General features: G+C 36.8%; 1 protein-coding gene across 1 annotated transcript in view; it reads right to left on the bottom strand.

Annotated features, from left to right (window-relative positions):
- Nucleotides 1-26,770, bottom strand: part of HCN1 (hyperpolarization activated cyclic nucleotide gated potassium channel 1) — a 372,322-nt gene that overhangs the window by 94,099 nt on the left and 251,453 nt on the right. The window contains exon 4 of the mRNA XM_004265943.4: nt 21,422-21,640. Within this exon, the coding sequence (XP_004265991.1) occupies nt 21,422-21,640 (219 nt within the window). The remainder of the gene's footprint in view (nt 1-21,421; nt 21,641-26,770) is intronic.

Below are 26,770 nucleotides of genomic sequence, written 5' to 3'. Positions count from 1 at the left end.
ATGCTTTCCTGGAAAAGAAAATATTTGAAAGAAAGGGTTTGATTTAGCATTGTGCTCTGCTGTCCCTGGCAGAACTAGGGACTGTGGCTAGAAGCTAGAGAGAGAGAGAGAGATGCCAAATTAATAGATGGCTTGATATTCATAAAATTAAAAATATTTCAAAATAAATGTGTGCCTTGTGAAGCTGTAACCTCCCTGTCAAGGAAAGTGCTCAAGCAAAAATGAACAATTATAGATCAAGGAAAATGGCAGAAACCAGGAATGAATAAATTGAAACACGTAAGAGATAACTCAAAGACTCTTAAGATTTCGGGATAGTTATCCACATTCTCATTTGTCTTGAACCTAATTTCCATTCTTCAGTTCAGATTAGTTGAAACTTTGTGCATTGGTTAATTTGTTTAAAAACAAATGTGTTAAATTTAAAAATGGCTTCTGAACTAGGTCTTGTAAAATTTAAGGAAAAAATGTTCCCATGGACTGAAGAGAATGCCTTATGTCCAACCTAATTAGGAACAATTTCCTGCACTAGCACAAACAAGGACACTATGAAATATGGCCAAAGAAGTTCAAATATAAAAGGGCACAAAATTAAGGTACTTATATAAACATATTAAAATTTTAACTACAAGGAACATGAAGATATTTCTTTATTGCCCCCAAAATCTCAAATTTAAAGGTCTCTGCACAAACGACATTAGAATTCTGCAATTCTAAATCTTTCTCAAACACTTTACTTCATGACCAGAGTAAATACAGCACACTGAACATAATTTAAATTGTTCTTGATGACCCTTGGTAATCATTATGAATAAATAACACTTCCTATACTATACATAGTACAGTAGTTACTGCCAGGATTTTTCCATATTTCTGGATTGCTTTTTCCCTGGGCTTCTGCTTCATTTCTCATTTCAGAGGCTCATTATGTGGTACTGTTGGCTTTCCACTAAATTGTCCTTGCCTACTGCTGTTGCTGTTTTTCTAGCTCCTTTCTCTGTGATCTAATATATTTTAAATGATAACTTGCCAAATAGTTAGGTGTCTGTTTTGCACATATCACCTGCAACCTGACGTTTAAGGCCTTACTTGTCAGACTGCCTGCTCAAACTAAACTAGAAACAAAGGCTTTTGGTAAAACCAGCTAAAAAGGTGTTAAGTATTTGAGAAGGCAAGAAATGCAAACACTCCTTTCTAAAAAAAAAAAAAAAAAAAAGTATTTCTTTATTTGAAGTATAGTTGATTTACAATATCATGTTAGTTTCAGGTATACAGCACTGTGATTCAGTTATGCAAACACTTCTTATACCTATATGTTGACACCTATTTCCCTAAGACTCAGGAGTGTTTTAGCTTAATTATTTTTTGGCTTTGTGAATGACCTACTTAAGATAGTTGGAAGTCAGGTAGCTGTGTGATTGGGTGTTACTATAAATGAGTAATGCCATAACAAACTAGGTTGCAGCTACAAACCCAAAACTAGTGGAAGAAAATCTCCCAAGAGCACTATATAGAAATATAGTATTCAATATTAAAAATAATTGTTAGCATAAGCCCTGAAAGTCATTTACATAGAATAAATATGAGTCATATAATTTTAAGAAAAAGGATTTCCTTACCCTATATCCCCCACCAGTACAATACGTTAATGAATTATGTTTATAAGGGTGACCCAACAGGCAATTAAAGTGCCTTTTGGATCGTCCAAGGGAAATTAACATATATTTAGTCCAAAGGGAGACACTCAGATCTCAGGGCATCACAGAGATAATAGTTTTCGATCCTCTCATTTCACAGATGAAGAAAAGAGGCCTAGAATGGCAAATTCATTTATACAAGTTTCACAACTACTCAGTAAATGTCAGGAATGAAACCAGGTTTCTGAATTCTTAATGTAGTGCCATTTCGTTATCTCCATGGCCACCATACTATTCAGAATGTTTTATTATTCTTTGGTACTTTGAAAAAGATTAATTCTTGGGTCAAATTTTTAAAGCTCTAGCTATGGTTTGAATATTTGTGTCCCCTTAGAATTCATGTTGAAACCTAACCCCCCAAGGTGATTAGTAGGTGGGGCCTTTGGGAGGATGCAGTCCTTATGAATGAATGGGGTTAATGCCCTTGTATGGCCCAAGAAAGCTCCATTGCCCCTTTTGCCACGTGAGATTACAGCTAAGAAGGTACCATCTATGAACCAGAAAGCAGACCACATACAGCATTAAACCTGCCTGTGCCTTGGTCTTGAACTTCCCAACTTCGAGAGCAATGAGGAGTAATTCTTATAAGCCACCCCATTATGGTATTATTTTTAATAACAGCCCAAACAGACTAAGATAACCCTGTTAACTACAATAATTAATAAACTAGAACACCAACATCATTAACAACACCAGATAAAGAGACATTTAGAAAATGTTCCTTGAAGTAGAGAATTGTTCCCTCTTGGTGCAACAGCTTGTGTTTCCTCCTGAGCTTGAAGATGAGGCTGGAGCCAGGTAACATCAGAACACGTTCTCCAGCCCTCACTGTGAGTGTAATTACTCTTCTCTCCATGTGGAGCTCTATAAGTAACTGGTGTCTGTCCATCCATCCATCCATCCATTCACTGATTAATGTTACAATGTTGGATCACTAGCATTTGTTTTTTTTCTATGATGTACACTTTTCTATGAAATGGTCCTCTTAATCTGCACATTACTTAGGAAAATATTTACTAACACAGTCTCTAAACTGTGTATCTGAGACATACACTTTTTTTTCTGAAAGTAAAACATTATAATGATTTTATTTTTGTGTGTTTGAAGCCACATACAACATGTTTATTTTATTATCTGAATATTTTCCAAATACAAGTTAATCATTTATTGAACCAATTTAGAAACGTTACTAGCTAATAGATTCTGGGTTAATACTTTAAAGTTATTTTATAAGAATAAAATCTTTATTATACCAGTAAAATGTGTATCTCTTTCCTTCATATTTTTGTTGTTAAATTGTAAGTTAAAAATAATTCATCCCTATGAAATAAGAGGGAAAGATTTCAACAATAAGAATGATAATAGGCAATAATTGGCTTCAGTCTTTAAGCAAGTCTCATTTGAAAAGGAATAAATCAATCTTGACTAGAGTTAAGATAGAAAAGAGACTTTAAACTGATAATCTCAGTGGTCAAAGGCAAATTATGTAGATATCTGATTAATTTTTTTTCATTTTATTTGAGAAATAGACTAAGCTGTAACTGTGCACCAATGCCATATTTATTTGGTGTTCCAGGAATTAAACAGAATTTAAAATCACTCTTTCTGGAATGTTCAATACAGTAAAAAAAATACTATGATGGCATAAATAGACTGAGAGGAAAGAAGCCCTAACTCTAGTTAAATTTGAAACATTAATATTTTATGTATAATTTTGATTAATTATTTGAAATCAAGTTAAATTTAGAGATGTCTCTTAACTATGGCTTCTATATCTCAAGTGAACTCATTCTTTAACATAAGCAGTGATGACAAATTGCCAACAAATAACAGTCCAAAATAGATAAAAATGAGATTTTGTTTCATACTTATAATTTCAAACAACTATGAGACAATAGTCAAAGATGGATTAATCAAAATAGCCTTACATTTTGATTAGAAAATGAAACGGAATCTCCTGGATAAAGTCTAAAATTATATTATAACAAAAATAAATAGACTTTTATCTTTATAATTAATCCACAGTAACATGGTATTTCTTTGTTGCCATGAATATCTTATAAAAAGTCCCTATATTTTTACTTGCCTTCTCAAGGAAATAAAATAAAAAAATCATGATTACCATAAATCTATATAAGATCTATGAAGAAAGCTTAGACTAACAAATATTGCCCTGCAAAGCATAACAAGGATCTTGGGTAGCACCTTAAGGCACTATAAAACACAATCTTAGGTTCCATTTTTTTATTGATATATCTACTAATTTACTCAGCTACTACTTGATAGCAAGCAGATGTATAACTGAATCTAAAAGTTAATAGTAAAAATAAAAAGGAAGGTTGGGAGTTATTGTTTAATGGGTATAGAGGTTCTGTTTGGGATGATTAAAACTTCCTGGAAATGTACAGTGGCGATGGTTGCATACCACGATTAATAAAAAGAGGAGTGAGGTAGATTTACAAGGGACTCCTACAACTCAATAGTAAACAAAACAAAACAACAACCACCCCCCACCCCGCCACACACACACACAAACCAAACAAAAAACCTAATAACTCAGTTGAAAAATGGGCTAAGGCCTTGAATAGAAAATTTTCCAAAGAAGAAATACAAATGGCCAAGAGGTATATGAGAAAATGTTTGAAGTCACTAATCACCAGGGAAATGCAAATCAAAATCTCAATGAGATATCACCTCACACCTGTTAGGATGGCTATTATCAAAAACAAAGCAAAACAAAAACCAAAAGAGTGGATAAATTAGAACACTTGCATCCTGTTGGTGTTAATTCAAAATGGTGCAGCCCCTATGGAAAACAGTATGGGAGTTCTTCAAAAATTTAAAAGTAAAACTACCATATGATCCAGCAATCCCACTTCTGGGTATTTATCTGAAAGGACTGAAATCAAGATTTGGAAGAGATATTAGCTCTTCTATATTATTGTATCACTATTCACAATAGCCAAGAGATGGAAACAGCATGAATGTCCCTCAACAGATGGATGGATATAAAAATGCGGTATATGCATACAATGGAACACTATTCAGCCTTAAAAAAGGAAATTCTGAAATATGCTAGAACATGGATGAATCTTTAAGACATAATGCTAAGTTAAACAAGCTAGTCACAGAAAGACAAAAACTCCATGATTCCAGTTTTATGAAGCATATAAAATAATCAAATTCACAGAATCAGAGAAAAGAAAGGTGGTTTCCAGGGGCTGAAGGGAGGAGGAAAAGGGAAGTTACTAATCCATAGGCATAAAGTTTCAGTTAAACTAGATGAATAAACTCTAGACATCTGCTGTACAACATTGTATCTATAGTCAACAATATTTTGTATACTTAAACATTTGTGAAGAGGGTAGATCTCATGTTAAGTGTTATGACGATGGAATAAAAAATTTTAAGTCTGGTTCTTTTACTCAGCATAATGTCTTTGAGATTCACACATGTTATTGCATGAATCAATAGTCTATCTCTTTTTATTGCTATTACTCTGTAAATTTAAAAAATCAAAAAGTAAAGTATTAAAAAAAGAAAAAATAAAATAAAAAAAATTTTAAAAGGACATATATGGAAATATATATAGATATATTATCAAGTGAAAAAGAACTCAAACAAGTTGAGGTGTATGAATTCATTACTTTCTGCATATATTATGGACATCTAGGACATGCCAAGAAGACATTCTGGAAGAAATTAAGTTACATTGGGGGTGATATTATGAAGACATTAACGTTCTAAATTGCTGAGTCCTGGATTATTAAATATGTTTATAACACGTGAATAGAAAAATATGGTTAAAATGGTCAACTTTATGTTATGTATGTTTTACCACACACACAAAAGGAAAAACTAAAGAGTGTAATATTTCATGGCTCTAATGCCTGGTAAGACACTTATGAGTTCCTTGTACATCGTGTGGCCTTGCAAGACCGGTACCTCCTTTTACATACTACAGATATATTAATATTATATTTTGGAGTCAGATGATCGTAAGGAAATCTTTTTGTTATTTACAACACAAGGCTTCCCTGGTGGCGCAGTGGTTGAGAGTCTGCCTGCCGATGCAGGGGACACGGGTTCGTGCCCCGGTCCGGGAAGATCCCACATGCCGCGGAGCGGCTGGGCCCGTGAGCCATGGCCGCTGAGCCTGCGCGTCCAGAGCCTGTGCTCCGCAATGGGAGAGGCCACAACAGTGAGAGGCCCGCGTAACGCAAAAAAAAACAAAAACAAAAAAACAACACAGGAAGATATCTGGGACTAAGAGATTAAGACATCCTTTTGCTTGTTCAAATTGAGGTTAATTTCCTTACTCTTTGTAAAACTAGAAACGATTAAATGTTATTTCTTTTCTAGAGAAACTGGCACAGTCAAGATAAGTGTGCTGTGAGCACAGTAATTATTAGCAGTTATCTTCAGCTACACTGAATCATACAGTGTTTCCTTTAGGAAAGAATTGTTATGATGTTGCAAAGCTCTTTCCAAGGGAACAAAGTGAGATTCCTCACACAATTTCTTAAAATTAGTTTATATAAGAATCTTAACAAGTGTAGGATTATTAAGATGCAAAAAATAAGATAGCTTATTAATAAGGTACATTCCTCATAAAACGATACCTTTGAAGATAATTTAATATTTTTTTCTGAAAAATCTTAAGAGAAAATTTTAGAATTCACAGGAATCTAATCTATAATGTAAGAATTTCAGATAAATTTCTACAGAAACAATAGATCATAGGGTGGCCTTTCTATCACTGTGGAAATGTCAGGGCCAACATTATCACTCAAAAATTCTAGTAATTTGTTACAGATTACTATGCCGTGATACCTTTTGTATGTCTAATGTCACTATGTCTTCTTTTAAATTATTGTAAAATTTTGGACTAATTTTCCTGGAAAAACAAACCATTATTATTTTAAAACATGAGTACATAATTTCAAAATCTACAACTAAGTTTCAAATTCCATGAGGAAATTAAAAAAAAAAACTATTAATTTTCACTCATTTAAAATAATGGATTATTTCCTGCTAATGTCAAAATACTTAATATTTTAGCAACACTTTAATAGTAAAAAATAAAATAATAAAATACTAACTACAGTAATATTTCCATAGACTTAGCCAGAAAAAAAATCAGCTTATACAATATCTGAGAAACATGTACTAAGTTGCTAGCAAAATCCATGGAATTGACTTACTAATTTATATTCTAAAACAGTGAAATGCTCTGTGTCCTGAGATAAGTTTTGTAATCCATTTCTACCCCCGTTTCTCCAACCATTAAAAAAGAAAAGTAACTTCTCTACAGGTTTGTTGGGAGATTCTAATGATAAATGCTTAACAGCCACAGCATGCACTGTTTCCCTTTTTAATCTCTATATAGCGCTTAGGGTTTTTGTAAAGCTGCTTGTAACGCCAAGTACGTCTTCTTTTAGATAAATGCAAGGTTTGTGTATAAATTTTATTGAGAAATGTAATAAGATATTAATAACCCTCATAGGCATCTGAATGTGTATATTACATCAAATTGGGCCAAAGAAAAACTTTGGAACATATGAAATCTGTGGGATACTATTTTACCGTCAATAAAAACCACAAAATCGATTTTCTAAAGTGTAAATTCACTGTTTATAAAGCACTGTTTATAAATTCACTGTTTATAAAGCACTGTTTATTTTGCATTGGCAAAATAATTTTTTTAAGTGAAAAGTTATTTATATCTTGATACAATGCCCACTTACACTCTAGTTCACCAAACACAAGGGCTCAACCAAGGAAGAATGTAATTAATCTGCTTATCAAATGTTTGACCTAAGCATCTCTGCCTTTTTCAAAAAAATTGTTTATATAAATGCTACAATCTTAGAATACTAACTTCAGCTCACAGTATGGTCGTCTTTGGATGTTATGGTCTGTTTTTGGAGATTGAAAGAAAAGCGCAAAGGCTGTCCTGCAAAGTGCTTCTGAAAATTTTATCCTCTTTAGTTACCTATGCACCCCTCCAAAGCACAGTGGATTGAAAAATAAGAATGATGTTTTGTCCATTTGCCACTCTGCTAGTTAGATGTGTGAATGTGAAATGTAATTTAACCTCTCTGGATCTCAACCTTATCTCTAAAATGTGAACGGATTGAGAGTAAAATCATAATAAAGATAACTAAATAGGAAAATCTTCCTTCTTTCCAGTTAAAACCAAAGAACTTTACTAAACAGCTTTTAAGCTAAGAAAATGTTTATGTTAATGTTGTCTAGATAGTATTAATGATCTGGATGATAATCTAGCAATTTAAAAATGCAGATATGTCCTGTTGATCAGAAATAAATAGACTGCCAGGTATTTCTCCAGGAAAGATGGGTATATTCAGGATCAGCAGAGAATTGCAATTTGGGGTCTGCAACCAGGGCGAGCCACGTGCAAGTCCCTGCACAGCAAGGGGAGGAGAAGGCTTTTATAGAGGGGAAGAGGAAGTCGTGAGGGCTAAACAAAAAGTCCATGCTTTTCATGGCTGAGACCTTCCCAGGAAAGAAGAGTAGTCTTTCTTCTTCCTGTTGGACTCTGTTACTGCTGTGGGGTGTCAGAGGTACCACCTCTGGTCTCCCAACTCTATTTAATTAAGGTTTCGGTTTATCAATTTTTTAAAACTCCTTATAGATATGTTGTAACACTGATGAGCCCCATTGCACACTCATTCCCAGAATACTATTTTCTTTGTTATGATTCTTTAGAATTGTGTAGATTCAGCTTCCAGCTATTAATATCTAAATCGAAGATGAAAAGGACATGTTATTTTATAATATGTTTATAAAATATGGTGATATAGCATTCTTTATGCTAGATTTTTCATATTGCTAATAGAAGGGATTATCACTGTGACTGCATAAATACTTTATTAATGTTTTAAAGTTTGGAATCTAGTCATCTGACTCATTTCTAAAAAGAAGAGAGAATTGATTTGTAAATCTAATTCCTTAAATTTTGTGATTTCTCCAACATACAACTTCCTGGAGCTTGTATGACTAGAACACTAAAATATTATTGCCAAGAAGATGGGAAGAATGAGTCATTCAATCAGGGAACAATGTTCCAATAAAGAAAACTTCCAGACAATTCAGGCTTTTACCCCTTTACCCTTTAAAAACATTTAAACATATTTCAGAATAATCATTCTTCATATAAATTGTAAATTTTCCTGACATTTTAAGTAATGTTTGCCGCCTTTAAAAAAGTGTCTTCAGGTGTTTTTCTGTTTGTTTGTTTGTAGAATTTCTGATTTGGGTTTCTTTAAAATGTATTTATTTATTTTTGGCTGTGTTGGGTCTTTGTTGCTGTGCGCGGGCTTTCTCTAGTTGCATCGAGCGGGGGCTACTCTTCGTAGTGGTGCACGGGCTTCTCATTGCAGTGGCTTCTCTTGTTGCGGAGCATGGGCTCTAGGCATGCAGGCTCAGTAGTTGTGGCTCACGGGCTCTAGAGCACAGGCTCAGTAGTTGTGGCACACGGGCTTAGTTGCTCTGCGGCATGTGGGATCTTCCTGGGTCAGGGCTCGAACCCATGTCCCCTGCACTGGCAGGCGGATCCTTAACCACTGCACCACTAGGGAAGTCCCTGGTTTGTTTTTAAGTACTAAAAATTTTGGCTGAAAAATCTGGAGGAATTAAATGGCAAATACAATTAAAAATAAAAAGTAAGGTTGGGCAAACTGGAAAACAAAATTCCACAATTACCTTCTTCCCCTTGTGTCCCATGTGGCTGTCTGAGGATGTTCATGGCTGTTGGGAGCAGCATAAACTGTGCCTTATTTTCTGGGCACTGCCATTGCGTGATTTGGAACTTCCTCACCTCTAATAGCACCTGTGACCCCAAATTCTCATGTCTGTAGGACCAGCTGAGCTTTACAATCTGCCTGCCAGATGCCAGCCAAACAGAGGGAACTCTCTTTGTAATACACATTTTATAAATTGATCAAAATTTGGTGGAGCCCAGATGCGGGATGGGAGTCCTCCAGCCAGAGCCTGATCTAAACCAGTTGAAAGCTACCCTCACAGAGAGGCAAGGTGCGGTCTTACACTGCATTGTGCCACAGGGCTGGCTTAGTTGCTGAACATGGTTTTTATCATTTTCCTGTTCCTGCTCTTGCTTATAGATTCTTTCCCCCATTCCTCTCTATGCACCTACCTTTAGCAGCTCTGCATCTACTTCTAAGGTGTTGCTTTTCCACTAAATTCAGGTGTGGAGCTTAATACAGGAAGTCATGATTACTAGCAACTTGAGCTCCAAGTAAGTGAGATATTTCTGTTAATAACTGAAAAATAATCTGGTGCTCTAATGATCAGCCCACTACCAGGAAATAAAAGAAGAAATCATAACATTAAAATGAAACTCAGTACTTTATGTTCTCGTTGGGGAAAAAGTTGAAATAATCTATTTTCATCATTTATTAGACATCTTGGACTCTCTCTGTCACTTAATAAAACTACAATACTAAAGTTGAAGATCACTTTTCATTAAATATGCTAATGCTAGGTATTTCAATAGTGGCTTTTCCCCAACTGCTTGAATAACTTTCAAAATTTTAGTTCATTAATTTTAATAATAACTTGGTGAAAGTAGGTGAAAGTAGGAGGACAGCAAGAAATCTTTTAAAATGAGTATACTATTCTAAGATAATTTCACTTGGCAAAGCTTAAGTAGCGAACGTGGAATATAATCATCTATCTTATACTATCATCTGAATTACATTATGTCATATTATCACCTGATAATGGTCATTATCCTATCATTATATATTCAATTGATAAAAGAAGGTACACTTTAATTAAATTTGTGTTATTGTTATTTTGTTATTGTTAACAATAGGATAATAATAAACACAATAATCATATTGTATTTTGTTATTGTTAAATATTGCATTTAAGTAAAATATTGTTTAAGTAAAATATTGCTATAGTCCAAAAAAAGTTGAAAATATTTTGCATCACAGAGGTTTATAGTTGCTTCACTTGTATATCAAAGTTCTAAATTTGTATTTCAAGTTCAGACTATCAATATACTCAGTTCTAAATTCATGAGTTCTTATTTCATTTCATATAATCTTCAGAAAAAAAAATCCTACTTCAGATAGTGAATAGTGAATGCTATTTTATGACACATCTGGTGTAATTCTGTTTTATATGAATTGTTTTTCATTGAAAATGACAGAAAAAAATCCACAGTGGTGATTCAGTATGATCAGATCACAACTGAAAAGCAAGGGAAGATAAAATTATTGGTACCTAAGATTTTGATATAATAGATTTTCTTAACAGTAATATCTTTTTTAATAAAGAATATACATCTCACTAATGTTTTATTTAAGGACACTTCATTACCCCTGGTAGATAAGACAGTGCATTAGAAGCATTCTAGATAACCCATTTCAATTTTACTAACAGATGGCTTAATGGAAGACATAAATTCTTTCTTCCATTTTATTCTATCATCTCTTGTTCCATATATCTCCCCATTCTCTATCATCTTTCTTCTTACAGAGTCAAGATATATTCAAAATCTCAATGGCTCTCCATTACTTACCAAACCGGTACAAATGGCTTTAGGCCTTGTATCTACTATTGTTTTTCAAGTATGCTATAACCCATCCAAAATGTATGCTTCCTAGAAAATCCCAAGCATTTTCCTGACTCATTTTCACTCTAGTATCTGTGGCAGAGGCCACCAGTTTTACACCAAATCCATTCTCTGTCTCTTCTATATTGTATAGAGTTGCTAGTTAGTTGGTCACAAAGTTGCCCAGCTAGACTAAATTTCTCAGCCTCCTTGAGTATCAACAGGTATAAGTTCTCATCAACGGAATGTGAGTAGAAGTGATGTGTATCTCTCTCCTTCCTCTTGTCATGAGCTAGAAGGCAGACATGTCTGAAGCATAGCTTCAAACGTGCAGACAAGAACAATACCCTAGGGAAGTGGTTCTCAAAAGGTGGTCTCTGGACCAGTAGCAGCACCTGAGATATTGTTGGAAATAAAAATTCTCAGGCCCTACCCTAGGCCTAATGAATCAGAAACTCTGGAAGTGGGGTCCACAAATCTGCTTCAACAGGCTCTCCAGGTAATGATAATTCATATAAAATGTTAGAAAATATGGTTCCAGGCGATAGTAGAGGAACAACTTGGAAGAATCTGTTCTGAAAATGACCACTTGGAGCAGTGTCATCCCACTGACCTGGCCTCTCATCACGCAGAGTTTATTAGCAAAATTATACAGTTCTTTAGGGCACTGACTTCTTGGATCTTCTTCTTATAGCAGCTCTGCATTTGCCCTGAGTGCTATTTATTCAATGTGGAATGGCCTGCTTCATATTTCCACCCAATTTAATATTTGCACCAATCCTAGCGCTGGCCCCTTTACATAATGACAAAGAGCCCTAGATTATTTTTGCTATACTTTAATCTATTAGGCACACTGTTGACTGAACAGTCTTTTAAAAAAATCTAATCTAATTGTACCACTCTTCGGCTTCAAATTCTTACTAGACTCTCATAGCATTTAGGCTAAAATACAACATGGCTAAGTAGGCCTGTGAGGTGCCGTCCACCCTGACCCATGTCAGTCTCTCCAGTCTCATCCAGAGCCATTTCGCTTATCTCTGTGCTCTGGTCACACTTTCCTTTTGTCTGTTCCTGAATCACGGCAAGCTTTTTCACACTCAGTGCTTTTTCCCACGCTGTTTACTTCACTATCTTACCTCTATTCATTCTTCAGGTCTCTTCCTAAATATCAATTTTTCTTCTCTCCCACTCCCACCACATCCCATATGAATCAAGTCAGAGACTAAAAATCTCTTAGCAGACCTTCACATTTCCCTTCTTAGCACTTTAAAATTTTTATAATTTATTGCTTTCTGTGAACCTTGTTACTGTGTCATGCCCCTCCCTCACCCCTACTGTACTACAGGAATCATCATGAGAGAAGGTACCATATCTGTTTGCTCACTTTGTATGCGTAGCATCCTGTACCAGGCCTGACACATAGTAAGCATTCAATAAATACACATCAAATGGATAAAAAGTGGATTACTTGAGACTCAACTCACATGACATCTTAACCCCAAAGACTATTCGGATCCTACTTCTTTATAAAAGACTGTTGTTTCCAGCAGTTTTATTGATCAGAGTGTCCCTATCTACTTAAAAGGCTGGCATTCTTGTTCTGTTAATATATTTGTGCTAATGACTCTATCAGTAAGCATTTATGAAGTGATCTATTTGCTTTTTGGACCCTTACAATCTAGGTTAGGAGTACACCATATTTCATGCACGACTGTGATTTACTTTCTTAAAAGACAATTTCAATGACTACCTCCCATTGCTAAAATTTTGCAAGGGTTATCCTTTTCCCAACGCACAGTCTCATCCCTCCAGCATTGAAAACTGTTCTTAGGTGGACCATAACCTAAACTAATTTCACACTTTGCCCAGCAAGGTAGTTTTCATTTCACTCAAACTAGACAATTCAATATTCCCCACACATGGCCACCTCTGGGCCTTTGCACATTTTGTTCCTGTCAGCCAAGAATCTTCTCACAATTAGGGCTCTTTTCTGGGGCATTTCTCCAGTGGTGATCATCTCTGCCTGTTGATTTCCTCTACATTCTTCAAGGCCCATTTCCAATGGATCCCAGTGATCTAACTAAACAAATCCAAGTACATGCAGTGATTCTTGTCCATTGTGGGTTTTTGTCAGATTAGTGGATCCCTGGTGACAAGCTTTTGCCCTGTAAAAGTGCTTAATAGTGTATTTATGTCTTATAACATATAAGGGACACAAATACAATACAGCAAAACACTTGAAAAAGAACTTCAAGGAGGACATTCAAATGAAAATTCAAACATTTCTAAAAAATTATATCCATACATCAACCAATAAAAGAAAATAGTAGAAAATACAACTCTACTTTAGAGCCATTAGAAACAGGTATCAGATGTGCTGTCAATGATAAATGTAAACTGCAAGGAACTAAAGAAGGATTGGTGAGGACAAATCTTTAGCAACTCATACAGTCCTGAAACCATGAATACCCACAACAAAGACGCAGGAAATTTCAGCATATACCACTGAGTTTTGGTACGGAAAGTATCACCGAGTGAAAGGGATACCACTGGGATATATTAAAATACAAAGATTGAAAATCATTAGTAAAAGAGATTTACAATAGGCAAAATTCTGTTTTTCTCCTTGGTTAAATTAACAGCCCGAAGCTCTCTATCTTTACTTGTACCTATCTCTATAACAGTACTCAGTTAATGTACTAACACTTTTCCCAGCTGATCACATAAAGTATTATTCTGCCAGGAGCCCAATTTGTTAGCAGCTCAAGTGGCCACATGAAGCTAACCCAAGGGTTATGGCACTGCTATTTTTCTATGGGAAAATCTCGCAGATATTCCCAGTCTGAGGGTTGCCCTGGCCTGAGAATGTTTGGCAGTACTACCAGTTTAACATACCAGAGTTTGTAAAATTCAGCTCCTGGGAAGCAAAAGTATAGCCGAATTGGAAATCTTTCCAACTAATTAAGGAACCATGTGGGAGTTTTGCTTATGGCATTCTCATTTGTAAAGGAAGGAAGAAGGCATTTACTAATAATGAAGAAAACCCATGAAACATTTTGCTGAATGTATATTGATTTTAGAGCTACCTCTTCCCACTAAGAATGCGCTCAGTGGGCTTCCCTGGTGGCGCAGTGGTTGAGAGTCTGCCGCGGTACGGGAAGATCCCACATGCCGTGGAGCGGCTGGGCCCGTGAGCCATGGCTGCTGAGCCTGCGCGTCCGGAGCCTGTGCTCCGCAATGGGAGAGGCCACAACGGTGAGAGGCCCGCGTACCGCAAAAAAAAAAAAAAAAAAAAAGTTTGGACACCTGCAAATATTCTTAATCCTCACTGTCCCCTCTGAGCATCGCAGCACTGAGGCTTCTATGTGTGTGGCTGAAATACACAATAACAAAGACACAGGTCTTCCCATCATGGTGTTATATTCCCTCTGAACATATAGAATGTACACAATAAACAGATTATTATAGCTTGGGATAATCAGGGAAGGTGTCACAGTCTTCCAAAGGGAAGGGCAGAACCTGTGTAAACACTAAAAGGGATTAAAGTATGTAAGGAGGGAGGATGAAAGGTTCTGGAGGCAGGTCAGAATCATTTGGTTTGTTGCGAGAACAATAATTATGTGGCTGGAAGAGAGATTTGGCCATGAGATCCATAAGAGTTTAAAAGTTGGTTTGGCATCATTCCTCCTCCAACCAAATTCTTTTTGAAGGGCATATTACCATGAAAGTATATATATTAGCCATAATCACTTTATTTTAAATGACCTGAAATTTGCTTTCTTGCAAATGAGATTTAAGTAGCTTGAAAATGAGAGCAGGTCTTAGTGTCCAGCCTTTTGTCTCTGGTCATAACCTTGCCTTATACAAATTTGGAAGATTAGACTGATTAAAAATATTTCTGGGGAATATGAAATTTATGTGGCAGTCCTGACTATAGTCCTTCATTTACAAGGAAAGAATAAGTATCTATGGATTATGAATTAAAACCAAGGAAATAATATTTGTCTGAACTGACTTGGTTTAGGATATAGTGTTTTTCATATGATTACATAAAATTGTATAATTCAATATGGTTCATGCAGGATTACATATAACTCACCTGTATGGTTGAGAGACTACTTACATTAAACTGTACCTCCTTATTCCAAAGGGATTTTAATGGACATCATATAAACACTTGCAAACATGATAAAATTTTGTCCATTTGGATAAATTTAGAATTTCAATTTCTTATCATTATTAAACGAAGAATCAGTAGTTTTTACAATATTAGGCAACATAATCAATATTTGAAGCCCAGGGCAGCACTGGCTCACTGCCTTGTGCCCTATCACTAGAAAGCACAGTCTATTTAAACAAATCATTCCTGCACCTGCCTTAGGTTTATATACACTCTGCTTCCTGGATTCAGAAGCTATTCAGTGTATAAAGTTATTTCAATTTGATAATTTCCTCAATTAAATATTTGTCATGTTCAAATTTCACACTAAAAATCATTCATGTACATCAGGTACACCAAGGTGAGTTGAAAACTTCTTACTCTAAATTCATAATGTGTTTTGTGTTAAAATCTTGCTTATTACAGAAGGAAAATTGCACACCTAAAAGCTGCTATTACTATAATTATTTGACAGGAAAGAGACTGTCAAGTTTAGATATAATAGTAGGCTTCCCAGGGGTGCCCAAGTGTAAGGACTAAGATACAACAGTATAAAGACACAGTGATCTAAAGCAGTTTCATTTCAAGACTAGATGAACTGTGGATATATCTAGAGAAGGTAGTAACTACCCAAGGTCAGTTTAAAAAAAAGGAATGGTCACTGTGAGCAGTATGTCTAGATAGGTGTTTCCCAAAGTGTACATTAATCACTTAAAATACATGGGAGGGGGGCTTCCCTGGTGGCGCAGTGGTTGAGAGTCCGCCTGCCGATGCAGGGAACACGGGTTCGTGCCCCGGTCCGGGAAGATCCCACATGCCGCGGAGCGGCTGGGCCCGTGAGCCATGGCCGCTGAGCCTGCGCGTCCGGAGCCTGTGCTCCGCAACGGGAGAGGCCACAACAGTGAGAGGCCCGCGTACCTCAAAAAAAAAAAAAAATACATGGGGGTTTGGCATAGAGGGAAGAGACAAAATGTTCAATGCTCAGGGCACACAAACTTATAGCAAAAAACCTTTTCAATTCATTGTTTCAATCAACATTTCCAAACTCAGTTGACCAGGAAACAATTATATAGGTAATTCAACAATAAACCATATATATACATGTGTAGTATATATGTATACATATGTGTATGTTTATGATTTATTTCCATTATCTGTGGAAGAGGCTTTGAGAAGAGCTGAGATTTAAAAAAAGGTCTAAAAAGCTGCTAGACTAGGACTTACTCTTCCTTCCTCATGTTCACTGAACTGCTCATCTGCGATAGCAGAATATCTGATAGATATTCTGAGGCTCCTCTCTCCTACATGGATTTACAATCATAAACGATGATCCAAGGATCAAGACTTCTGCAGGTCTACAGAGGTCAGAGAGCAGAGTGAGAATTTTCCTGACGATAGGGAACTGATTTCTTTGAGGAGAATGATTGCTCTTCTCTGAGTCCCTTTCACAGCCTGCTTTGGGACAGGGGAGGCTATCTTCTAACACTTGACCTGTTGGGGGAGCTTCAAGAAAATCACTTGGGGATTTTTGAAGTAAGTTCACTAGTTGAGAGACGTGAGTCTGGGGTCTGATCACCTCCAAAAACATGTAAATAGTCTGTGGACACTGGGGTCTGACTCCTGCCAAGGAACTGAAGAAGGCTAGACACAGGCTCCTCATTGCTTTGGTGGAGGAGGCAGCAGTGCTGAGAGATGGGCTAAGAGAGGGATGCATGAGGGCTTCTCTGTGGACCAGACCTGAGTGATATAGGAGGGCCAGCATTACATCTTCGGTCCCGTGCAAGAGTGCCCACTGGCAGAGCAAGGAGCCCTCAGCAGAAAGAGGCTGCAGATGACTGCCAAATTCTCAGGGCCTCTTCTAGGGAAGTGCAGGGACTCAGTGGGGCTCACCTAAAATGCCCAAAGGATCTCTCAAAGAAAGTGCCAGTTTTACTTATCTGCCAGACCCACCCAGGGACACTAGTTTAACAGCTCTAGCAGGTGCATCCAAACTGCCTCTTCCCTTCCCTTTCCTCCTCACTGCTATCTTCCACCTTGATGAGAAGACATAACAGCAGCTCCTAGTAGGCTTATAATAGAAGAGAGAAGTGAGCCTACAGGGCAAGCCCAGCTTTCTCACTCCTGGCTCTTCCAGCCCCACAAAGTCCTGGGTGGGGATGCGGAAAGATTTAATTTGCCCAGGAAAGATGAACCTCACTAAATAAAAACAGTAACTGGAGATAAAAATAACAAAACAAAACCAAACCACTGTGTTTGGATATTTCAAAGTTGAGCTGGTTCAGTAACCAGTAACAGAAACTATGCAGACTGCTGGTAATCCACAGCAGAGCATCAGGGGAGGCACGTTTTAAATACTATGCATTTTACACCATAAAGTCTATACCTAAGAGAAGGGGGAAACATAGCTGTCTGAAATGTAAAAGAATACAAAATATGATAGCTCATGAAATGAGCAGCATACTATGTGCTTCAAGTCCAAGTTTAACCTGCAATGTGACAATATAAAGATCATCACACATTTTTTTGGTCAAGAGAGAAAGTAATGACAATGAGGATGATCGACACTATAACCCTGTCAGATTATCAGCATTGGTATATTGTGTAGATTAGGATCTCGTAATCGGGGGACCTTATTCTACTGCTCGGGATGATAGAACTACTTAAATTTGGGGGATCCAGACTGAAGAGATGTTCCCTGGGAAGGAAGAATTAAATGACTCTGAGATTCCAAAGTAAAATAGTGGGCTAGGTGACTTGTAGCAGACTAGACTTAAAAATATGTTCACCTGAGACAAAGAATATGGTAAGTGATGGAGAGGAATGAATTCTGGAGCCAGATTAGGTGGTTGAAGACCAACACATTCTGAAAGACTACTATAATAGCTATTGGTTACAGCTCACTTCTTTTGCATCAAAAATATGTTACTGGATACATGGCAGTGAAAGTAGTATCACTATTAATTTTGCAGACACCCATGGCAGATGGTTCCAATACCTAAAGACAAATACTAACTACAAAAATAATTAATCAGTTCCTCAAAAAGTTAAACCTAGAATTATTATATGACTCAGCAATTCCACTCCTAGGTATACACCTAAAGGAATGAAAATAGGTGCTCAAATAAATACTTGTACACGAATGTTAACAGCAGCACTATTCACAGTAGCCAAAGGTAGAAACAACTCAAAATCCATCAACTCATAAATGGATAAACAAAACATTAATTAACTAATTAATGGAACATTAATCAGCCGTAAAACGGAATGAAGCACTGATACATGATACAAACTGGATGAGCCGCAAAAATATTTTAAAAGGTCACATATTATATGATTGTATTTATATGAAATATATAGAATAGGGAAATCAATAGAAAGAAAGCAGACTAGTAGTTGCCTTGGGATGGGGGAGGGGAAAATGGGGAGTGACTGCTTAATGCTTAAAGGATGAAAGTGTCTTACAACTAGATAGTGGTGCTGGTTGCACAACATTATGAATGGACTGAACGCCATTGAACTGTACACTTTAAAACAGTTACTGGTGAATTCTGTGTTATGAGTATTTTATCTAAAAAAAAAACCCAAAGTGGCCAAATCACAAAGGAAGCTGCAAGCCAATCATACATTATGCAGAACAATTCTATAAGACTGAATTGAAAATAAGACATTTATTGTTCATAAAAGTATGCATTTAAAAAAGTAACACAATGTCTTTAAGACCTAAATTATGCTGAGTAGAAAATGGGAACGGTATTCTAGAACCAAACTTCTTGACAGATCTTGGTTTGAAGACCAAAAAAAATTATATTTCTTTAATCAGCTATTCCTGACTAAATTGCTTCAAATGTCAGAAAGTAACAAAAAGTTACCCCAGTATCCTTGCCCTCTATTAAGCACTTGTAAGATCAAGAATTTGATGACTTGAATTATGAAGAACATCATAACATATTTGCATGTAAATGTTTATGACTACATAGTTGAATAGATTGGGTTGCCAAGTTAAACGTGGCTTATAGAGCAGGTCTAAGAACATAAAAATGGTGAATTGACTTAATAGGCAATACAATGCTAATAGACGCAATCCTAGAAATTAAAGATGTGTTTATTTTATTTTATTTTATTTTTTATTTTTTTAGCGTTACGTGGGCCTCTCACTGTTGCGGCCTCTCCCGTTGCGGAGCACAGGCTCCGGACGCGCAGGCTCAGCGGCCATGGCTCACGGGCCCAGCCGCTCCACGGCATGTGGGATCTTCCCGGACCAGGGCACGAACCCGTGTCCCCTGCATCGGCAGGCGGACTCTCAACCACTGCACTACCAGGGAAGCCCAAGATGTGTTTATTTTTAAGAAAATATGTAGCAATGATGTAGGCAAAAAGGAAGTGGGAAAGAGCATTTTTATGAAAAGCAATATCCACTGAAAGGGAAAAAGAAATAGTGTAACAGAAACATATATGTAGTCTTATCTCAAATCCCCATAAATTTAGCCCAAATTCTATTGAGCATATAATTTTTACTAAAAATCACCATTGTATGAAGTTTCTTTCCCCTTACTATGTGCTTTGTTCTTTGCAGTTTAATTGGAGGCTTTATTTTAAAATGAACCTTGAAGCTATTTTGGTGGTTCATCTTTTCATTACTTCAGTAATAAAACATCAGCTTGCTCACTGTAATAGTTGGTGGCAGCGTAACTAAATTCAAGGGAAATAAAGTATCTAGGTTCCCTTTTTTCCTATTGTGTGACTAAAGTGTTGAAAACTTCTGTAAATAAAGCCACAAATGAAAGATCTTTGGCTGTTTTGTGAGTAATTATGAGTCTAAGCTGTTATCACTCACCAAGAGACGTATTCTAGAACTATTTTAACCATTACTTTCAGATATGTTCTTTGGCAAGGTGCATATTATATATTCTGTCATGTTCAACAGAGCTTCCACATTAGAAAGTCTTCCTTCAGTTATAAAACATTCTTATTGGGCTTCCTTGGTGGCGCAGTGGTTGAGAGTCCGCTTGCTGATGCAGGGGACACAGGTTCATGCCCCGGTCTGGGAAGATCCCACATGCCGTGGAGCGGCTGGGCCTGTGAGCCACGGCCGCTGAGCCTGCGCGTCCGGAGCCTGGGCTCCGCAACGGGAGAGACCACAACAGTGAGAGGTCCGCGTATCGCAAAAAAAACCCAAAACCAAACCAAAACAAAACAAAAAAACAACAAAAAAACCCCCACATTCTTATCTGTCAGAAAGTTACTGATATTTGGTGAAGAATATAAGTACTGGCTGATTATCCAGGGTCTAGTCCCAACCAAAGTAATTCAGCATATTAAAAAAATCCGATGAATAAATCAGTGAACGAATTTACTTTTTGTCTCTCTTTTGAGAAAAGTTTAGAGCACCAATCATTTAAATTAACATATTGTGCATGTGAATGTATGATAGCAGCTGTTAATATGCATTTTAAAGAGGGTGTGTGGTGACTTATCTAGCTACAAGGGCAACATATGTTCAGCTATGCATATGGACTTAATATAAATTATGATTGTAACATGCAGAGAGGCACAGAGTGATGTGCAATGGCTGCCTGTCTGCATTTAATCAGCTAACAACATATTTTTCTAACTGTATAAGAAAAATCTTTATATTATCTTAACTGTTGAAAAATTATAGAACATGAACAATGATAATACCTTAAATCAGTTTCATACATTTTGAAACAGGTAACTATTTTTTTCTGTGAATGAAAATTCAGATTTTTTAAAAAAATATGTATTATTTAAGAGAGAAATTGGAAACAAAAGCTACGAGGACCACCTTGAAGACACTTCAAAATATGGAAACAGATTGTGTTTTCCCCCTTTAAACATTTTATCTCATTGTAGTTTTGATAGAGGGCATAGTTTAGTTATCTGAACACAATTAAGTTTACAAACTAGCTGACTGAACGTATTAGAGATAAAACAAATTACCTTCTCTTGATATTGCCGCCTTGAAGAATCCAAAGACTGGATTAGAGCTGTGGCGTGGCCAACAAACATGGCGTAGCAGGTAGCTCCCACGATCATGCTCAGCATGGTGATCCAGAGGTCAGACATGCTCACTGGGGCCTGGGCCCCGTACCCGATGCACAGCATGTGACTCATCGCTTTGAAGAGTGCGTATGAATACTGCTTTCCCCAAGAGTCATTCTGCAACAGAAAAGAGGAAGTAGACTGAACCATTAGGATAGCAGAAGAAAAACCATGACAAAGTATGACCCGTACACAGAAGCATTATAACATTCTTGTAATGGAGCATTTACACAGGTACTTCTCCCCAGTAGCTAATCACATGACGATGTTTTTAAACGCTTACCCAGAAAAATGAAATAGAAATAGTCTACTGTTATAATACACAATCCTAGTCAGTTTTTGATGTGTTATTTTAAAAACTAAACACTCCTTTTGGGATAATGAATGAACGCTGATTAGCTCATTTTAAAGTTTCCAGGAAATCTGGTCATTCTCTAGCAATATATTTGCAAGCTGAGAAATGCTGCAGATAGATGTGAAGCAGATAGGCCTAAGTATAGGAATTTTTGTCAAAACCATGATGTTAGATTTTGAAAGTCCAAATGGTAGACTTGTGTAGTCCCTAGTCCTATACGTCTTAAATGAAAAATAAACATAATTTGGAAATACAGATCTGATAAATGAAAAGACTTCCCTGAAGCCTTCTCTGAGTCATGTGAGTAATGTTTATTGAAATTCAAATATCAGGGTTGTTGATGGATGAATCTTGTTGGCTTTCTATAAAATAATAAAATAAAATAGAATAACATAAGCAAAATAATATCTTGGCAGACACTGAAAAAAAAACCTGACTTCAGAGATCAGTTATTAGATGCAATTTCTGATGTCATTTCAAAACTTTATTCTAAGCTCAATTCTACAAAAATAAGCTGTTCAATATGTTTTATATAGTGTCTGATAAAATTTAAAGGACTTTTTTGATCAATTTGTCTCAAGCTCCCTAGTCCAGGATGTACATAATTTATGAGACTCAGTGCAAAATAAAAATCTGAAGCGCTTTAGTGCAAAATGTAGGGAAAAAGGATACTGTTAAAGATAATAATATATAAAGACTTTTCCTTAAAATATTTTATTACTTATAAAACTTAGGAAAATAGTGCTAGTTGAGTAACAACACAAATTTACACATTTCAAAAAGTGAAATATTTCTGTCATAATTATGTAAAATACAAGTAATACTATACTACTGTGATATCTTGATTGATCATACAATTTTTCTGGCGTAACTTTCTGACAAATTCATTCCTTAGGTCATCAAAACTCATACAATTAATAATTTCTTCTTCAGTGATAAAATTGAAAATGACATGTTGCTTTTGGCTAATGCAAGATCACAAATAATTTCTGATACATTTTTAATTTTGAGGAAGATCTTTCTGTTGATGCAACTGTTACTGGAACTATTAAGAGTATTTTATAGCCTGGGACATTAGGATAAATTTTTGATAAATTATTATTATTATTATTTTTTGCGGTATGTGGGCCTCTCACTGTTGTGGCCTCTCCCGTTGCGGAGTACAGGTTCCGGACGCGCAGGCTCAGCGGTCCAGGCTCACGGGCCCAGCCGCTCCGCGGCATGTGGGATCTTCCCGGTCCGGGGCACGAACCCGTGTCCCCTGCATCGGCAGGCGGACTCTCAACCACTGCACCACCAGGGAAGCCCCGATAAATTATTTTAATGTATAAATTTTAGTACATTTGGAGCTGATAATTCTCATGGAATAATTTTTAATTAGGATTAACTCTTCATATAAATCACATTCATGAAACTGAATGTGATTTTTTAAATTACAGTTTTTATTTTAAAATAACTATAGATTAACATGGAAATTGTAAGAAATAATAGAGAAATATCTCATGTACCCTTCATCAGTTTCCCTGAATGGTGACATCTTGCAAACTATAGTGCAATGTTACAACAGGAAATTGACATGGATACAATCCACTGATCTCATTCATATTTCACTAAATGTGTACTCATTTGTGTATTTAGTTTTATGCAATTCTATTACGTGTAGGTTCCTGTATTCATCATCACCGTCAACGTACAGAACAATTCCATCACAACAAAGAACCTTTACACTGCTTTTATTTTTATTTATTTATTTATTTTGGCTGTGTTGGGTCTTCGTTCTGTGCGAGGGCTTTCTCTAGTTGTGGCAAGCGGGGGCCACTCTTCATCGCAGTGCGCGTGCCTCTCACTATCGCGGCCTCTCTTGTTGCGGAGCACAGGCTCCAGATGCGCAGGCTCAGTAGTTGTGGCTCACGGGCCCAGTTGCTCCGCGGCATGTGGGATCTTCCCAGACCAGGGCTCGAACCCGTGTCCCCTGCATTGGCAGGCAGATTCTCAACCACTGCGCCACCAGGGAAGCCCTACACTGCTTTTATACTGAATTTAATGTTAAATGTAAATGTATGCAATGATATTTTAATATTTCCTCTGACATTTCCTGTAACTTGCCCAGGTCGTACAAGAAACCAAAAGTAGTTTCATGATTTTTATATAATCCATAATGCCTGTTTATGTATTCTATTCCTGTATTTTCTTTTTTTTCTTTTTTTTTTTTTTTTTTGCGGTACGCGGGCCTCTCACTGCTGTGGCCTCTCCCGTTGCGGAGCACAGGCTCCGGACGCGCAGGCTCAGCGGCCATGGCTCACGGGCCCAGCCTCTCCGCGGCATGTGGGATCTTCCCAGACCGGGGCTCGAACCCGTGTCCCCTGCATCGGCAGGCGGACTCTCAACCACTGCGCCACCAGGGAAGCCCCTATATTTTCAATTACAAGGAAAATTTAATTTAAAAATTGCCTTCCTTGTTAATAACTGGCTTATTTAAAATTTCATATGAAAATAGTGTTATTTTCCATTATATATGATGATCTGTAAATGTAATCCGTATTTCTAGGCTTGTGTATATTTGCTTTGCAGTGTTGCAGGATTTTTCAGATCTGGACATTTCACACTCAAGAATTTTAATAACTCCCTGATAACCTTTATTTCAATGGCCGTGTGAACTCCTTTATGTTGTAATAATTTATTGATAAAGTTTATTGCTTGAGCTCTGCAGGTTCTGTCTTGGAACTTAGGCGAGAGATTTAATATTTGTGTAGATTCTTTGGAGATGGGCTCCTGAGACTGATAGGCAGGTGGCCCTTACCATGGTCCTATCCTTGCTGGCATGGGAAGCCACTCCTATGTCACACTGCTGCTGCCTTTGCCACTGCTAACCTGAGCCCAGTCCGGCTTGGCCACACTGGGGACGTATAGCATCCCAGACTGCTGAGGCGTGCATATGTGTGCCTTGCTGCCTGGCCCGTTGCTTGGCTTCTGTACTTCCTGCTGTGCCCTCAGGCCTGGACCTGTGTATGCACAGCTGCCACCTTGCAGCTCCGATGCTCATATTCATGCTTTGTTGTCCCAGTGGACTTCACATACAAAACATAAATTCAACGATAACATTATTATGAATTTCAAGATGGCTGTAGCAGAGCTTTAATCCAAGCACAGGGTCCTTCCCAAAGTAGGTCCCTTTGCAACAGCCAGGTCATACACCACATACCCATGAAGCCATCCCTGCCTTTGTCAAATTAACTCTTAAATTATAAATTTAAGAAATATATTGAATCTATATGGATATTTTTGTTCATTGTTTTAATAGAGCTTTCTAAAATCAAATTTATAGATTAAAATAGAACATGATAAGGTTTAAAAACCCAACCTCAGGGCTTCCCTGGTGGCACAGTGGTTGAAAGTCCGCCTGCTGATGCAGGGGACACGGGTTCATGCCCCGGTCCGGGAAGATCCCACATGCCGCGGAGCGGCTGGGCCCGTGAGCCAAGGCTGCTGAGCCTGCGCGTCGGGGGCCTGTGCTCCACAATGGGAGAGGCCACAACAGTGAGAGGCCCGCGTACCTCAAAAAAATATATATATATATATTTTTTTATATAATAAAGGCATGCTGCCACAGTAAACTATCCAGAGAGAGAGAACTATAAAATAAAATTTAAAGAAAGAAAATTATTTGTATATTATATTATACAACGCAAATTGTATAATGAACCCATGCACAGTTTTAATTTTGGGGAATGAACAGAGTTCATATGTATATATATATATAATTACTCTCAGGAATACACTTAAGGTTCCCCAAATTCTAGATGTTCCATGAACAAGAAGTGGAACACTTAATTAACAAGCAATGTGTTCTATAAATATTTTGAGTGTACATGTTATTTAAAATGATATTTCATTCTTGAAATCCAACTCAATAGCATACTGATAATACTAAAATTGGATTCATTACAAACCATACTATAAAGTAAACAAAAAGCCTTTTATCCCTATGATCCATTCAAAGAACGGGTAGAAAGAAAACAAGCTTGATTAATTTCTTTCTGGCTTTAAATCTCTTTGGGGCTCCTAGAGAACTCCAGGTATTCACATGTCATGGTGACTTCTATCCCTATATGATGATCTTCTCACGTGCCTGCATCTCCTCATAGATTAGGGCACGGCCATGATACGTTGATCATGTTCTAGAGTCTAAACTACATGATTCAGTGGAGACACTCAACACTTTTATTATTGTCAAAAGAAAGAGTGAATAAATAAATTTTGATTATGATGTTAAATCTAATGCAAGAGTTCCTTCCTTTATACAGGGGTATAGAAAAAGCATGTTGTTCATGTTGATGAAATTAGATATAATGCAAATCATTCAAAAGTCCAATGGGATGTCCAGTGGAGATTGCACTTTAATTCTGTTCATATTGTTTAGTTGTGAGGGAAAGCAGCATGTGGAGCTGGAGTATTATTTCACAAAATAATGCAGTTAGATAGCAGCCAAACTATTTTAAATAAGAATGTGCATTTATGTTCATTTTCATTTATCTCCTTAGGCACACTCAGCAGGCATACTCTCTTAAACGAGTTAAAATAAATTTATATCATACATGCTTCCTGATCCTTTCAAATCATGGAAAACTTTTCTACTCTTGTTTTATCCATATTTCTCTCCCTTTCTCTCCACCTAAAAATCAGGTATAGATTTCTCTGTACCTTTTCCCATGCTGATATAATTACACGCACACGCAAACACACACACACACACACACACACAGACACACACACAGACACACACATTCTGGGATTCTGGTTTTTTTCCCTATAAAAATGGATTATATCATATATTTTTTTCTTCATATTGCTTTTATCACAGAAATATCCCTCCAAAAATCTAGTCTTCATAT

Source organism: Orcinus orca, chromosome 3, assembly GCF_937001465.1.
Source record: "Orcinus orca chromosome 3, mOrcOrc1.1, whole genome shotgun sequence".
In the NCBI taxonomy this organism is placed as follows: Eukaryota; Metazoa; Chordata; class Mammalia; order Artiodactyla; family Delphinidae; genus Orcinus; species Orcinus orca.
This window is presented reverse-complemented; position numbering and strand designations above follow the sequence as displayed.